We start from the raw sequence: 15,976 nt of genomic DNA, 5'->3' as shown, positions 1-15,976 counted from the left end.
AAACAAGTTTCTACAAAGAAACTGGCTCACATGAGGACCGCCCCAGGAAAGGAAGACCATGAGTCACCTTTGCTGCTGAGGATAAGTTCATCCGAGCCACCAGCCTCAGAAATCACAGGTTAACAGCAGCTCAGCTTAGAGACCAGGTCAATGCCACACACAATTCTAGCAGCAGAAACATCTCTAGAACAACTGTTAAGAGGAGACTGTGTGAATCAGGCCTTCATGGTAGAATAGCTGCTAGAAAAACCACTGCTAAGGACAGGCAACAAGCAGAAGAGACTTGTTTGGGTTAAAGAACCAATCGAGATGGTTTGGGATGAGCTGGACCGCAGAGTGAAGGCAAAAGGGCCAACAAGTGCTAAGCATCTCTGGGAACTCCTTCAAGACTGTTGGAAAACCATTTCAGGATGACTGCCTCTTGAAGCTCATCAAGAGAATGCCAAGAGTGTAAAAAGCAGTAATCAAAGCAAAAGGTGGCTACTTTGAAGAAACTAGAATATAAGACATATTTTCAGTTGTTTCACACTTTTTTGTAAGGTATATAATTCCACATGTGTTAATTCATTTGATGCCTTCAGTGTGAATCTACAATTGTCATAGTCAAGAAAATAAATAAAACTCTTTAAATGAGAAGGTGTGTCCAGACTTTTGGTTTGTACTGTATAACAAAATACATCTAATAGTGTTGATGTTGCCAGCATTTTGTAAACTATTATAAAGAAGAAAGTTATTAAAATATTAAATTTTAATTTTAAAGAAAAAACAATTGGTTCCTTCACGGGTAGAACAAAAATCGCGCAATGCTACCATCTAGTGGCTGTTTTATAAATAATCCAACATGCAAGAACGCATGCGCGACATAAGTTCTCAATGTACTTTCACTTTGTTCGTCAGAGAACAACTCGAGTTCTTTTCCTTTCAGATCGAAAGCGAAATGGAGATTTCACAACCCTGAGAGAGGCTCGGTGTTGTCATCAAGTTCTCAACGTCTGGTTTTGTTGCAGGTCGAACAAGTTTGAAAAAGTGACGCCAGGAAAACAAACGTAAACATGGTCGTTTGAAAGCTATTATGGTTTGACTGCTAAACACTTTTAACCTCAAGGTAAGAATCCCGAGCGTCTTATCTTACCTTGTTTAACTCTATATCTAACTCTTAAATGTTTATTACCTGCTGGTAATAAACATGCCTTTGTTCGTAGAAACCTATAGAATATATGTTTGCACAATTAAATACGTTTCGGTTTACTAGTGAAAGTTTATTATTATTATGAATCAATTAAATATGATCCTAGTGTGAGTTAATTTTGGTTTTATTTATGATCAACAGACTTGTAAAGTTGGCGTCACGTGATGGACCGAGCACCACCCAAACAGACTCAGACGTGTGGCTCATGGGAAATGAAGGAGAGACTCGGGATGGGGGGATTCGGGAATGTCTACCTCTACCAGAATATTGTAAGAGCAGTTCAAGCAGCTCATCAATTCATTCACTATAAAATACACCAACAATTGTTTCCTGGTTTTGAGCAGACGTCTGGTGAGAAGATTGCTGTGAAACTTTGTCGCTTGGATTTGAACTCAGTCAACAAGGATCGATGGAGCAGAGAGATTCAGATCATGCAAAAGTAAGAATTGATTTTGATTTAACCTTCATTTCCAAATGAAATAAAATACCTATTACTTCTCATTTGACAGGTTGAAACATGTCAACATTGTTCAGGCAACGGAAGTTCCAGAGGAGCTGAACTCCATTTCTTTAAACGATTTACCGTTACTGGCAATGGAACATTGCTCCAGAGGAGATCTGCGCAAGGTTTGTTAATCCATGAATACATTATTTTACATCCTGATCATTTCCTTATTATACTCCTTTTTTAGGTTTTAAATAAGCCAGAAAACTGTTGTGGTTTGAAGGAGAGTGAAGTCCTCTCACTGCTGAGTGACATCGGTAATCATGTCTCATTCACACACTTCTTTCTTCACTATAACTTTATTAGAACTTTCATTTATTAGGTTCTGGTATCCAATATCTCCATGAAAATAAAATCATCCACCGGGATCTAAAGCCAGAGAACATAGTTCTCCAGGACGTTGATGGAAAGGTAAATGTTCATTTTAATTATAAGAATCTGTTCATAAAAATATCTGCTCCAAATCCACATTTTTTTTTATTCCAGGTTGTCCATAAAATCATCGATCTTGGTTATGCGAAAGATCTTGACCAAGGCAGTCTGTGCACATCTTTTGTAGGAACCCTGCAGTATCTGGTATGATGTCTCAAAGTATAAGACTTAATACAGTGTTTTAGTAAAAGAATACTAGCTTCTTATGCTTCTTGACCTTCATCAATAGAAGATTCTGTTCCAATACCTTGTTGAAAGTTTGTTTAATAACTTGATTAATTAGTTATAAATGAATAAGTAGACATACGTCTAAAAGCTAAGATTGATATTGCTTTAAATCTAGTTTGATACATAAATTAGGTGGTGTCTAGCAGTGGTCTTTAACCCCTGGTTTGGGGACCACTACCGGTCCACGAGGCATTTGAAGTTGAAAACATATGATCCATTAGTGTGTCAAACTCAAGGCCCAATATGAAGATAAATAAGGTGCAAAACGGATTTTTGTAAAGCATGTTTATTAATTGCCAACAAGTAGTAACGTTCACTGCAGCTTGACCACGCCCCCTCCTCTGATGTACAAAAGTAAGACAAATAAATGCACAATAATATCAACCACAGGTAAACTAGGTTTTTAATAAGCTTCCAGTTTGGATTTTTTTTGCGCTTATTTCCAGTGAAAGATGCCCTTAATAATATAATACTTGGCCCTTAACAATAATACTATTCATTTATGCGATGTTGGCAGTGAGGATGCTAGTTTTGTCTCCAGAGCAATGCGAGGCTGACCATGCACGAGCACTCTGATTGGTTAAGGTTGGTGTCATTCTCCAACAGGCCCCACCTCAGGAGTTCGTTTTACACCCAATATCTCAGTCAAAGAGGAGCAAAAGCGAGAGAGCTCATGATTTATGCACTGAAGCAGATCCGTGCATTAACAAGAAATAACTTTGAGAACCTGCAGCTTAAGTTCCAAGTACTCAAATGCTAAAACACTTTTTAAAGTGACTTCAAATTCATAGTTACACAATACAGTTACTATAGTTGCTCCAATACATGGGCACCTTCCTGTGACATCAAATCCCTTTTGCACCTTATTTACCTTCAGAGCCAAGGGCCAAAATCTGGTCATTTTATGTGGCCCGGCCTCAAATTCAAATTTATTTAATGTTCATTTTGACATGTTGGCTTGATTTTGTTTAGTGCGTAAGATTGTATCAGAAACATTGTTTCAAATGTTGAAGTCTTCCTCTCCAAGATGAAGTCATTCCCTCATCATGACCTTGTTTTCAACTTATTACTTTATAAAGTTTTCCCCCGTCTGAAGTCTGGACAAACGAGAGGTTACGAGTCACATGCATGTGTGCAGGCTCCAGAGTTGTTTGAGAGTAAACCGTACAGCGTGACAGTGGACTACTGGAGCTTCGGCACTGTCATCTTTGAATGCATTTGTGGATTTCGTCCCTTTCTACACCACATGCAGCCTGTGCAGTGGTGAGTGATTCACTGTGATTGAAGTCATAAACAGTTTATCTCAGAATGTCTTGTTGTTTCAGGACGAGCAAGGTGAAGAGCAAAGGGCCCAAAGACATTATGGCGGTTGAGGACATGAACGGAGAAGTCCGATTCTCTACACATCTTCCATATCCCAACAATCTCAGCACGTAAATATGAGGTTTTCTTTTCATACACATATTTATTGATTTGGATTTATCAAATTATTAATGGAAAAAAATACAAAAGATGTAACTAGAGGTTTGTATTGTCAAGAAACCGGTGATACAATAAAGTACAATATATAGTGATGCTGTAGGAACAAGGATATATTTGTAGTATTGTCGAGTACTTGACTCTGGTGTTGCAGAATTTACAGACCACATGACTCTTGACGAAGTTGTAACTGCTTTCATTGGCTTTAAAACCAAAATATGAACAAACATCAGCTTTAAAATGTATTTATATTATTTTAATGTCAATTGTGCAAAAAAAAAGAAGCAATATATATCAGTGTCTTGAAATGTTCTCACAACCCTAGCTGTGGACCCCCAAAGGAGTTCCCCTTTTTCACAACAGTACAGTAATAACTTACTCTTAGTGTAAAAATCCTCAAACCAAAGATTACACAACAGGTGTGTCCTTAGTAATGTGAGTAATTGTCCAAATATTATAAAAGTCATGTATTTATTTGTATAGGGGTCAGATTACATACATATCTCACACCTTGACCAGTTGTTATGCATTTTTTCAGGTAAATGTGTTAACATGTTTGTCTTAGATAAAAAAAACAACAACAAAAAAACTGTATTTTCTTCCTTGCAAAAAAGAAAGATTTTAGGGAAACCTGTGCAAATTACCCAGTTTGGCATCAACCGAAATCCTAGTTTTTGTTGATCAAAAATTAATTTAAGTGTTATCCTCCAAAACTTTTGTAACTTTTTTACAATCCCACATTCAAACAAATTTTTCTTATTCCATTTAACACAGACATCATGTTGTTGGAATTAAAATAGTTTAATGCAAGTTCTGTCTGCTGTTGACAGTTTTGATTTGAGATTAACATTTTTTAATAAAACGTGTTTATTACCATTTCTTAATTAATATCTCTAAGATCTGACCTCTTTGTTGTCTACATTTTAGATGGTGAGGCTGTTTTTTTGTTATGCGGCTGTAATTAAGGTCTTCCTCTTTATGTTCAGGACGTTCCGGGAGCTGGTAGAGTCTCTGCTGCAGATGCTCTTGTTGTGGGACCCTGCAACACGAGGTGGAGGTTTGAATCCTGACACCAACAAACCAGAGTGCTTCACTGTTCTTCAGAATATTCTTGAAATCAAGGTATATTTTCATTAACCAATCAATCCATCTACAGAAAAGATGAATAAACGAGTGCACGTTCCTCCAGGTCATCCACGTGCTGGACATGACGTCCGCTCAGCTTCACTCTCTTACTTTAGAACCCGAGGAGAGTTTACACTCCCTTCAGCTTCGTCTGGAGATGCAAACTCAGTCACACATTTCCCCTCAGAGTCAGGAGCTGCTGTTGGAAAATGGATTCACACTTGACCCACGCTGGCCCCCAACTCACTGTCTTCCAGAGGGACGGGTTCGTGAAAAAGATTAGACATCACGTTCTGGAAGTACATTAGTGCCGTTTGAATATTTAATGGCTGAATTTAACATTTTTTCTTAAATCTAATATAAAAATGTTGGTAGTAATATAATAGTAATATAATAATAATAGTGCCATTAGGCTGTATTGATTTTTACAGGAATTATTCAATTCAATTATTGGAACAAAAATATCAAACTATGGGTAAAAAAACATAATTCATTCAATATTCAATACATTCAATATTATATATTAAAATTATTAAAATTATTAAAATTAAACCTTTTTAATATACAAATTGAAATTCAAATATGTAATAAAAATAATAATTTCAATAAATTAAATGTTCTTTATGGAATAAAACATTTCAATAAACAAAAAAAAATTATTTAATGTGTTTGTATCTTAACTCTTGTGATATCTCAGTGTTAAGGTAACCCAAAGGCCCGAAAACAAATGTGTTTGTCGTATCCCTTGTTTTGTCTCTGGGTCAAGGTCAACGACCTCCACCACTGCATATGTATTTATGGAAGCCAGGGAGGTCATTGACCTTGACCCAGAGACAACACATAGGTTACTACAAACACATCTGTTTTTAAGCCACCGGGTCACTTTGACCTTGAGATAACACTAGGGTTAAAGCACTTGAAAAAGTGAGCGAACAACTCGACAGTGAGGAAGTTCATAAAGTTTCCTCGTCTCTTGTTGTATTTCAGCGAGGCTGGGACACGTCCATCATCTTCCTCTTCCACAAGAGTCTGAACAGGTACTCAGGACCTCTGACGGCACGGCTGCTCCCAGACAGTGTCAACTTTATAGGTAAATTCTTATCATAATATACATGTACAGTACATGCGTTTTTGAGGCTTTTGTATTGTGAAGAAGGCCTGAGACAATATAACAGAGAGAAATAGTGAACACAGTTTTTAGCCAGATTAATTACAAGGTCAATGTAGAATAATTTCCATGAATCATTATTGATTTGCATCCATTTCAATATACTTATTTAATGTTATTTAATGTTAACATTTGCATGACAAGATTCAAGCGCCTCTTTAGTGAACTTAATATTATTTTTATGGAGGAAAGCGTCAAAGAGGGAAAAGATAATTTCATAATAATAGTTCCTGTTTGGTAAATATTCCTTTTGTTCGGGCCTCGACTGCTAAACGATTTTGGCCATCTGTTTGGTTGAGTTTGACACTCCTGTACAAGGCATTTAATAACTTGTATTATAGTCTCATTAAAGGATATCAATGACCAGGACTTCGAACCACAAACGCTTCTAAAGTGGAATTTTTAAAATTATGCATTTTTAGAAAAATGCAACTAAACTTTCAGATTAATATTTTTTGTTCCAGACTATTCAACATGTAAATGTGTTTGCAGTCAGAGAGACAAAGACGCAGCTTCCACTGGCTGCTCTGAGGAAGGTTTGGGCAGAAGCGGTGAGCTACGTCTGCGGTCTCAAGGACGACTACCTTCGCCTCTACCAGGGTCAGCGAGCTGCCATGTGAGGGATCCACTGTTGACAACTGCGTGCTAACACATTCTCAGGTTAGACTTAGGCTGACTTTTATCTTTTATCTTCCACAGGCTTAGTCTGCTGCGCTACAACACCAACCTGACTCGCTACAAGAACCTGCTGTTCTCACACTCACAGCAGCTCCGAGCCAAACTGGCTTTTTTCAAGACCAGCATCCAGCATGACCTGGACCAGTACAACAAGCAGAGCAACACCGGGGTCTGTGAGTGGCTTTGATACACACATATTTGTTCGGAGAAGGTCTAGGGCGGTAGAGTTTGTAGCACAAGGAGCCTGGACAAAGTGGGACTTACTACCTATCTGATCTCATGATCGCATGATTGGCTTGAATTTGAAAGATTACAAAAGCAATAAATGTTGATTTATTGCTATTATTATAATTGGAATATCAAACATTTTGCGTTAAAATAATTGATAAATTAAGTTTTATTCAAAATCTAAACAAAAAGTCGACATTTAAATAAACAAGTTATTTAATTTAACTATTTCAATGAAAACTAATTATTTATTTTAATATATAAATTATTTTATTCAGTAAAAACAAATTCAAGATTTCAATATGAAAAATATTTAATTCAATTAGTTAATGAAAAACATTTAAATAAACTATTCCAAAAATAATCAAAACGTCTTTACAAAAAAGCTGCATCATTTGAAAGGTTAAATTCAAAACTGTATATATTTTGGTGACATTATTACATGCTTGTTTCTTCTGATCCAGCGTCTGAGAAAATGCTCAAGACGTGGCAGGAAAATGAAGAGAAAGCAAAGGAATACACAAAGGTGAGAAAGTGTCTCTTTTGTGTTTATCTTTTTATTTACTGGCAATGAAAACCTTGACTCAGGTGGCTGATGTGGGGTATTTGGAAGAGGAGATAATAAGACTCCATTCAGAGATCGTGGAATTGCAGAGAAGCCCGTTGTCCAGGAAACAAGTGGAGGCCATGGAGCAGCTGTGAGTGTTTCTGAAGACTTGAAGAATAAGAAACATTCATCAAAGTGTCATCTTTTACAGCGATAGCAAAGCTATCGAACTTTACAAGCAGCTGAAAGGGAAGTGCAAAAGTAAGAAGTGAAAAATCGACACTTTTCAATTAATTTTACAGAATTGTCTATTTTATGGAAGTTTACCAGTGCCCTCAGAATATTGAACGGTTTAATCGTTTTTTATTGAATTATATAAATTCAATAATTGCTATACTGGGATTTGGTTAGTTTTTGGAAGTTTTCTACATTATCTCTATTATCTCTATTTTGCAGATATTTTAATCGAATTCCAATAATTAAAAAATAACCTTTCTGAGTTATTATGATGTAGCCTTTTAAATTCAATTAAGATATGTTGGTATTAAAGTCCTCACATGAATCATGATATTTTAATTCCAACAGAGTTTGATATTTAAATATGAATAATAAAAAAAAAGATAATTATAAATGTAATATTTTTTAATTCTCAGCCTTTTAGATTGAATATTATAAGGTTGGTAATAAGGCACATTTGCATTAAGTAAATTCATAATAAAAATATATTAAAAAAATATTTAATACAAGTATTATCAAGCGTAATTAAATGCTTTAAAAACCTTCTTTTTGTGGCACTGATACACTCCCACATACTTGTTGCTTGATGAATGTAGAAACTAACTCCAGAGGTTTGCTCAGGTGCTGATCCTCCTCATGGCTACAGCGACAGCTCCGAAATGGTGAAGACCATTTTAAAGATGGTTCAGAATCAAGACCGAGTCCTGAAAGACCTGTACACCCACCTGAGGTAGTCTATGAAGCATTAAGACGCTAGTAAATATCATCATCAACCTCTCCGTCTGTAGTTCAATCCTGGCGTGTAAGCAGAGGATCGTGGACTTGTTCCCCAAGTTGGAGATGGTAGTGAAAGACATAACGACAGCTGAGGCGGCCGTGATGCAGATGCAGATGAAGAGGCAGAAGGAGTTCTGGTATCTCCTCAGGATCGCCTGTGTGAGTGTGTGTGACAGGACTGGTTAAAATGAGATGTCTTTTAGAGCTGTGGTTCTACTTTTCAGGCACAGAGTAATACGCCTACCAAGTCCTTGACGCAGCCCTGCCTTGAAAGGTAATCAATGTTTATTGTTGTTAACAAGCAAAACTCAAAACTTTATGCTGAATTATGGAAGTATATCAGTGCTGTAAAATAATCAATGGCTGAATTTAACATTTCTAATGTTAAAACTTTGAACTTTTTTATTGAAATGTTTTTTAAGCTTCACATTCTTTTCATTTGATTCAATCATTTCTATATTGAAAGGTCGGATTTGTTGACATATTTATTTTTTTATAATAATAATATTTTTTTTAATTGATGTAAAAAAAATCTCAATTGCTTTTAATGAATACATATAGAGTTTGATATTCTAACTCCAATAAATGAAAAATAAATGTTATAAATTCGATATATTTTCAATTCGTAGCTTTATAAATTCCATATAAATAAGATGGTGTTTGGACAATTTCAAAAGAATAACGAGCTACTAGATCAAACTTTCAGCCAATCATGCAACATGGAGATGATCACATGACGACATAATAGAACTCACACCTCAATTCATCATTGCAGATTCCAAAGCAACTGTATTGTCTGGTGTCACTGTATTACCAACATTTTATATTGAAACGAAAAGGCTACGAGTTGAAATTTTAATTTTAATTTTTTTTTTAATTATTGGAGATTTTTAGAATTTCAAACCCAGTTTCAACAATTGAAATGTTAAATGAAACAATTCAATATTCTCATAACACCGATATATTTCCATCCACTACACCACCATGCTGCTCTTAAAGTAAAGATATTTAGATACAATCACATCAACGTTTGTTTGGGTCTGAGTGACATGTGATGCTCAGTTCCAGTGAAAGTGTTCAACAGCTGCTGGAGGAGAACGAGCGTTGTCTGAGTCAGTTCACATCTCTGCTGCACAGCTCCAGCCAGGAGATGGATCACAGCATCAAGGTAGGATCTGCTTTTCCATGAATGCATTATGCTGCCTCCACACTTTAGTAATGAACTCAAAATCTTTGCATCGCGAAATGAAACAGCTTCACCTTAACTGTTTTTTAGAAAGTCAAAAAGTAACACTTTAATAAGTGATGTATTATTTTGTGCCGCTCACATAAACAATTGTTTAATTATTATGTTTCGTTGATCCACCCTTAATTTACATAACTGGATACAAACTAATCATCTTTGTTGTTACTGCAGGAGCTCGACTGGAGCTGGACTCAGACAGGAGGAGTAAGTACGGAAGAAGACGTTTAAAGCTCAATCCCCTCAAATACTTTAAAAATAATATTCTTGAAAAAGCTGACAACATCATGAAGATCCACTTACAGTTAAGTTAAATTGTATTTCCTTTATACAAGGTGATATCTTATATCGTTGAAGCTAAAGTGAACCATAACTTATTGTAAGGCTGCTGAAATGTAAATTAAAATAAAGAGATGTGTATCATGACTTTGTAATGACATAAATCTGTTTTTAAAATTCAATTTTCGTTTTGTTTTCATATTTCAAAGCAACTTTAGCACTGAGGCAACAGCAAAAAATGTAAATTAAATGGTAGATAGATATACTTTCATTATGTCATTTTGTTTTACAATAAGGGCCCTAGTGTAATTCCCTTAAAAAACTAGAAGTTCAAATACTGCTGCTCAAACTATTTTTATATCTGGATAGTCTAAGGTAGCCGGGAAGGGTCTTTAAAAGTAGCATTTACCCCCTATTATAGTCCTTTTCACCGACTATTGTTTGACTTAAAAGTGTAGTTGTTGGAGCGCTTTGTGACCCTGGTCTAGAAAGACGATATACAAATAGAAATTATTATTATTATTATTATTATTGAGAGAAAGGAGTCATGTTACACTGCCACCATCTGCTGGACATTCGTTGTATTGCAATGTTTTTGTATTAAATTGTGTTTTTGCCACCTCAGCCGTTGTAATTGTATTCCCTTCCGCATCTGGGTCACCTTGTTGAGTAACTCATGACAGAACGTGCTGACCAATTATGAACCCAGCGGAAGATAATAACATTCAGCGAGCTCTGGTCACCCAGGGTTCTAGAATAGCCACCCTTGAAGGTATTGCACAAGAGGTGGCTGAGTCACCCAACCCAACAAATACACTACTGATCGCTCTTATATTGCTTATGTGATTAATTTGCTCCAGGGTCAGGCTAGGGCTTGGGTGACTTTAGTTTGGAAGTCAAAGGCAGAATGTCTTAACTCTTTTGTTTCATATTTTGAGGAGATGTGTCGGTTGTTTGACTTTCCATCTCACAACTATCAGCTGTCTCTAAATAACTTTTAAAGCTGTGCCAGGGGTCTTCCTCCATCGCACAGTTTAGCATCGATTTTCGGGTGGTAGCTTTTGAGTCCCACTCAGTGTTCATCTCCAGCCTCAGTGATGAGACTCGCGACCAATTATCTACCCGGGATGGGCCAGAGTCCCTAGAAGGCCTTATTTCCCTGGCTATTTATATAGGTAACCAGCTTCGGGAGTGCAGACGTGAGGGTCGCTCTCCACCTACCGTCCAAGTTCCCCTCTGTGCACCCAGGATCTGCAGTTCCGGAGACCATGCAGGTTAATATCGCCCGACTCACTCCTGAAGAGAGAAGCTGCCACCTCAGTCAGGGCCTCTGTTTATATTGTGGTCTCAGTGGCCACGTTTTTCTCCCAGTACTCCACACTTTGACGAAAACTATGGTGAGTCAGACCAACCCTCAGACCTTTCCATCTCACCTGAATATTCTTGCCACCCTTTTTGTTAACTCTGTTCCTGGTGCTGATAGATTCAGGTGCTGATAAAAACTTTGTTCGTCCCACTTACGGTGAGAGCTGTTGATGGGAGGCCTCTCAAAGATGTCACCCACCAGACCGCCTCTTCTCCTCACAGTCTCAGGTAATCACACGAAGACCATCGGATTCCTCGTAATCTCGTCACCTTCTTCCCCCATCGTGTTAGGTCTCCCTTGGCTTCAATAACACAACCCGGAGATCAATTTCTGGGTGGAGTAATGAGTGCCACTCTCGCTGCCTCAGGTTCGCAGTCCACAAGTCGGGAGATCTCTGATGTTTTTCAGGCTTTAATTTAGGATTTCCTGCGTGACATGCTTAACCATTTTGTGTATGTGTACTTGGATGATATAGTAATTTTTCAACAATTCAACATGGGCTGCAGTTCACCTCCCAGGTATGGCAAGCCTTCTGCAAATCCGTCGGCACCACCTCCGGTTACCCCCCTCAGTCAAATGGTCAGTCGGAGAGGCTTAGAAGCTGCCCTTTGCTATGTGTCAGCACAACATCCCACTTCCTGGAGCCTTCAGCTACTCTGGGTAGTGTATGCCCACAACTCCCTCACCTCCTCCACTACAGGTAGTAGTGATGGGATTGACAGTTCTTTTGAGTGTACTGAATCACTAGAATCAGTTCATTAAAAGGACTTGTTCAAAAGATTCGTTCAGTTTGTTCATTCACCAAATCACTAACTCGGTGCTTATGGAGCCCTGACTGCAATTTCTTCTACTTCCTGAACACAACATTCACTACACTTGAGGGACAATGCAAACAAAAAAAAAGAGACGCCCGGTGCGTTCATGGACAAGGACCAGTGACATTCGTAAGGAATTAAGCAAATAGAGAAGATCTTGAGGTGTGTTCACAGCCGAACATGAATCCTCGTTCACTGACCGAATCTTTCTAGAATCCCCGGATGAGAATCCTCGTTCAGAATCTTTTCCAAACCCTGGATGAGAATCCTTGTTCACTCACTGACCGAATCTTTTGCGAATCCCCGGATGAGAATCATCGTCACTGAATCCCTGTCGCGTGAATCACTGGATGAGAATCCTCGTTCAGCAGCAGCCTAACGTGACAGACTCTTGTGTGTAGACGTTCACAAACAAACAAACATTGCAGATGTAGTAAAGGTTCTATTACTTTTAAAAACACTGTGTGTGTGTTTCCAGCCTGTCTAATAAACAAATAAAATGTGACTAAATGTCTTGGTTGTGAAATCTTTTATTGCACCGAAATAAAATTAAAATTAGAATAAAAAATATAAATATCAACTTAAGTCCAAAAATAGCAAACAAAAAGAAAATAAATAGCTTAAATAAAACAAAACAAATATTAAATGAAGAGCCAGAAATGGCAACATTAAATCAACAATTTATGTGCCCTACATTTAAAGAGAAAATGGAAATATCAACCTTAATATGCAATCAAACAAAAAATAAATAGCTTAAATGCAAAAATAAATATGAAAATTGAAGCAAACTCAATTCTCTTTCCTGTCTAAGTTCTGCGCATTCGTTTGATCCAAGGAAGAGTAACATTTTAGAATTAAAACAGTCAATTTATTAATAATAAAAGAACGATTACAAAAGTAGGTTGTACAAGACCTCAAATATAACAGTTTAACAAAGAAATGCAAATTATTAAGAAATACCATAGGTTCCGAGCTCGGTCCAGTCTCTGTCAGACATCCTGGTTCACCCACCAGATCCTTCCAGAGAGTGGCAACTAATCTTTAGGTCGTCCTTTCTTTTAAGACACTCCCAAAACACGTGAAGTAAGTTGAGTTGGGATGTTCAGATAAATCCGACTCCATTATGAACAACAGATGTTGTTTGACCTAATCACTGACCTAAACAAAGAATCTTCAGATTTCCTTCACACTTGTTATCTCAAACCAGGTTTGTAGACCATAAATTCTGTGTCTTGACATTTTAAGAGTCGTAAACAAACAAGGACAGCATTTCCACATGGCTCCATCCTTCTTCTACCAATACATATGTCTTTCACAGTCAGCACTTTTAACACAATGTTGCGCCAAGGTCCATACAAGTTAAGAAATAGATGCCCAGAGCCCCTGAACCCTGAACCTTTGAACCCCAAACCTTTTGAACCCTGCTGCCTGGAAGACAGAATACAAGAAGATGTTTAAGATCTGAATAAGAGATAACATTATCAATGTTTAACAATTGAGTGCACAAGAAAGAGGACATACATTCAACACATCAATGAATACACATATAGGAAAGTAATTTAGAATATGTCTTCAAAATCAAGAAACTAAACACACACACACACGCACACACACACACACCAAAAGTGTCAAACAAAGGAAAGATTGTCCTTGCATATTTGTTCTCTCTTTTCATCCAAAGATCTTGCCCCTACTCCAGATTTGCATTTAAAAATACCAGCTGGCTGACTTTTGAGGGGCTGAGCCGATTTCGTCTCTCTGATATTATTTGCCCCATCTTGCTAAAAATGATCTGCGATGGAACAGATGTGGCCACAATACAGAGTCTTCTCTTCATTATTTCGGACAGTCTTGGATAGACCACGCCTCTATTTTGCCACCATGTGAGGGGGTTTGAAAGTCTATGTAAAAGCGGCTCCTGCACAAAAGCATGGACCTCCAGTACTGCATCCGACACTGGATTTCGGCTGTTGGTCACAAGCCCAGAGACCTGCTTATCAAATTCCTGCCAAATTGAACCGTCCTGACTGGAACTTGGTCGTTGTGCTGCTGCTCCCTCTTCTTCAGCCTGATGGTTGGGGAGGTTCACCTTTGCAGCAGAATTGCTTAGATGCTGATAGGCCCTATCTGCATCCTCATCCCTGCCAAAGGCCTTCCTTTGGAACCTGGGGTCCAGTGCTGCTGCTTCGGATAGCAAAACATGTACCTCAATTTTGTGGAACCTGTGAGCCATCTGGGAACAAATGGTGTCCACCATTACTTTCACAGGATCCATCTGGTTCACATCCTTTTGCATGTTTTTGGCTATCTTCTGTAATCCTCTTGCCAGAAGAATTACCTTTGACGCAGTGACATATCTGAGAGACAGAAAACAAGGTTTGTGCCTGATAGTAACAACAACAACAACAACAACAGCAACAACAATGATAATAATGTATAATGTTATTGTAAACATATTTCATAATATTATTACTAATAGTAATAATACTTGTGCAATTAACAACCCTTTGCTCGAAAACTTAATGGCTAAAATGAGTTCTAGTTAACTTTTTTTCTTTTTGATTTAAGTGACACTGATCTCACACCCTCACTGAGTGTTGAAGCCAGTAAACAGAAGCCTTGATTGAAGCACCTCTACAGTCAAGTTTCCATGGCAATGACCTAGGTCAAGCCAGACAAGGAGGAGCCTAAAGCTTGATTGACAGTTTTACGACTTTGTTTTGATGCAACTGTGCTAGTTAAAAAAGAAGCCTTCAAATTCACAGTACTATCAGAACACTGCAATAATAAAATCATATACATACCCCTCTACACTTATCTCAACGGTGACCTCCTCAAAGGGTTTTAACACCTCACACGCCTGCTTGAGTTCCTCCCACTCCTCCTGTGTTAGGGTGGGTAGTCTTGGGTTTGTAAGGGCCAGAGTTGTGATTACTGCATCTTTATTTTTAAGGATACTCTGGACCATGTAGAATGTTGAGTTCCATCTTGTAGGACAGTCTTGCTTTAGATGAGCTTCTGGCAAGCCTAGCTGTTTTTGGGTGGCCCGTAGTTTTTCTGTGGAAACGGTGCTCCTGTGCAGATATTCCACAATAGCCTTCACTTTGTCGAGTCATGCCACCACTTACAATTAAGTTGAGGGTGTGGGCAAAGCAGAACAGGTGAGGCCAACCTGTGTTCTGAATTGCTTTCACCACATTTGAAGCATTGTCAGACACACAGGCAGCCACCTTGTTTGTGATGTCCCACTCCCTTGCAACTTGAATAAGCTGCTCTGATAGGTTGTCTGCTGTGTGCCTCTCACTCATTTGGAAGCAGTCCAGCAGGACAGAGACCATCTTACATTCATCTATAAAATGGCATGTCACCGACATAAATGAAGTTGTTGCTCGTGATGTCCAGCAGTCTGTGGTCAGACAGACAGCTTTGGCTTTTTTAACCTTTTCTTTGATTTTTTCCCGAGTTGTTTTATATAGATCGGGTATGATGGTATTTGAAAGAATTTTCCTGCTCGGTAAGATGTAGTTTGAATTGAGTTCCTTTGTAAATTGGCGGAATCCAGTGTCTTCCACTATGGAATATGGCTGTAAGTCCAGTGAAATCATTTTGGCCAGCATCTCATCCAAGGCCTTTTGTCTGAGTGGGTCAATTGGTCTTGACACAAAATGTGAGTCTCGATT

The 15,976-nt window shown here is 37.9% G+C and overlaps 2 protein-coding genes across 3 annotated transcripts; one reads left to right on the top strand and one right to left on the bottom strand.

Annotated features, from left to right (window-relative positions):
• The first annotated feature begins 880 nt into the window (after positions 1-880).
• On the top strand, positions 881-10,297 carry LOC148069757 (inhibitor of nuclear factor kappa-B kinase subunit alpha-like). Of its 2 annotated transcripts, none has more exons than XM_087802375.1 (22): positions 881-1,105; positions 1,331-1,458; positions 1,534-1,628; positions 1,699-1,816; positions 1,882-1,951; positions 2,017-2,105; positions 2,181-2,270; positions 3,493-3,617; positions 3,680-3,787; positions 4,820-4,955; positions 5,023-5,223; positions 5,946-6,048; positions 6,619-6,742; positions 6,826-6,977; positions 7,497-7,558; positions 7,621-7,730; positions 7,791-7,840; positions 8,438-8,546; positions 8,605-8,752; positions 8,818-8,867; positions 9,656-9,761; positions 10,011-10,297. In XM_087802375.1, the coding sequence occupies exons 2-22, from the start codon at positions 1,354-1,356 to the stop codon at positions 10,065-10,067; spliced, it is 2,208 nt and encodes a 735-aa protein (XP_087658501.1). In that variant the 5' UTR covers positions 881-1,105; positions 1,331-1,353; the 3' UTR covers positions 10,068-10,297. The 2 variants fall into 2 exon arrangements, with proteins under 2 accessions (XP_087658501.1, XP_087658503.1); XM_087802377.1 differs by having other exon boundaries at positions 1,323-1,458.
• Positions 10,298-13,986: 3,689 nt separating this feature from the next.
• On the bottom strand, positions 13,987-15,264 carry LOC148069756 (uncharacterized). Its single transcript, XM_087803300.1, has 2 exons — positions 15,101-15,264; positions 13,987-14,461 (listed from the first exon to the last, which is right to left on the bottom strand). Exons 1-2 carry the CDS (start codon positions 15,262-15,264, stop codon positions 13,987-13,989), a joined length of 639 nt encoding a protein of 212 aa, XP_087659426.1.
• Positions 15,265-15,976: the final 712 nt, after the last annotated feature.

The sequence above is a fragment of the Callionymus lyra genome, chromosome 11 (assembly GCF_982586985.1).
Source record: "Callionymus lyra chromosome 11, fCalLyr1.hap1.1, whole genome shotgun sequence".
In the NCBI taxonomy this organism is placed as follows: domain Eukaryota; kingdom Metazoa; phylum Chordata; class Actinopteri; order Syngnathiformes; family Callionymidae; genus Callionymus; species Callionymus lyra.
Note: the sequence above shows the minus strand (reverse complement) of the source record. Positions and strands in the feature narration are given on the sequence as shown.

Coding starts and splice junctions, on each gene's coding strand:
- LOC148069757 (XM_087802375.1), top strand. CDS start 1,354: ATGGACCGAGCACCACCCAAACAGACTCAGACGTGTGGCTCATGGGAA. Junction 6,049..6,618: donor AGACAGTGTCAACTTTATAG/GTAAATTCTTAT, acceptor ATGTGTTTGCAG/TCAGAGAGACAAAGACGCAG. Junction 8,547..8,604: donor GACCTGTACACCCACCTGAG/GTAGTCTATGAA, acceptor CTCCGTCTGTAG/TTCAATCCTGGCGTGTAAGC.
- LOC148069756 (XM_087803300.1), bottom strand. CDS start 15,264: ATGGTCCAGAGTATCCTTAAAAATAAAGATGCAGTAATCACAACTCTG. Junction 14,462..15,100: donor GTTGAGATAAGTGTAGAGGG/GTATGTATATGA, acceptor ACTGGACCCCAG/GTTCCAAAGGAAGGCCTTTG.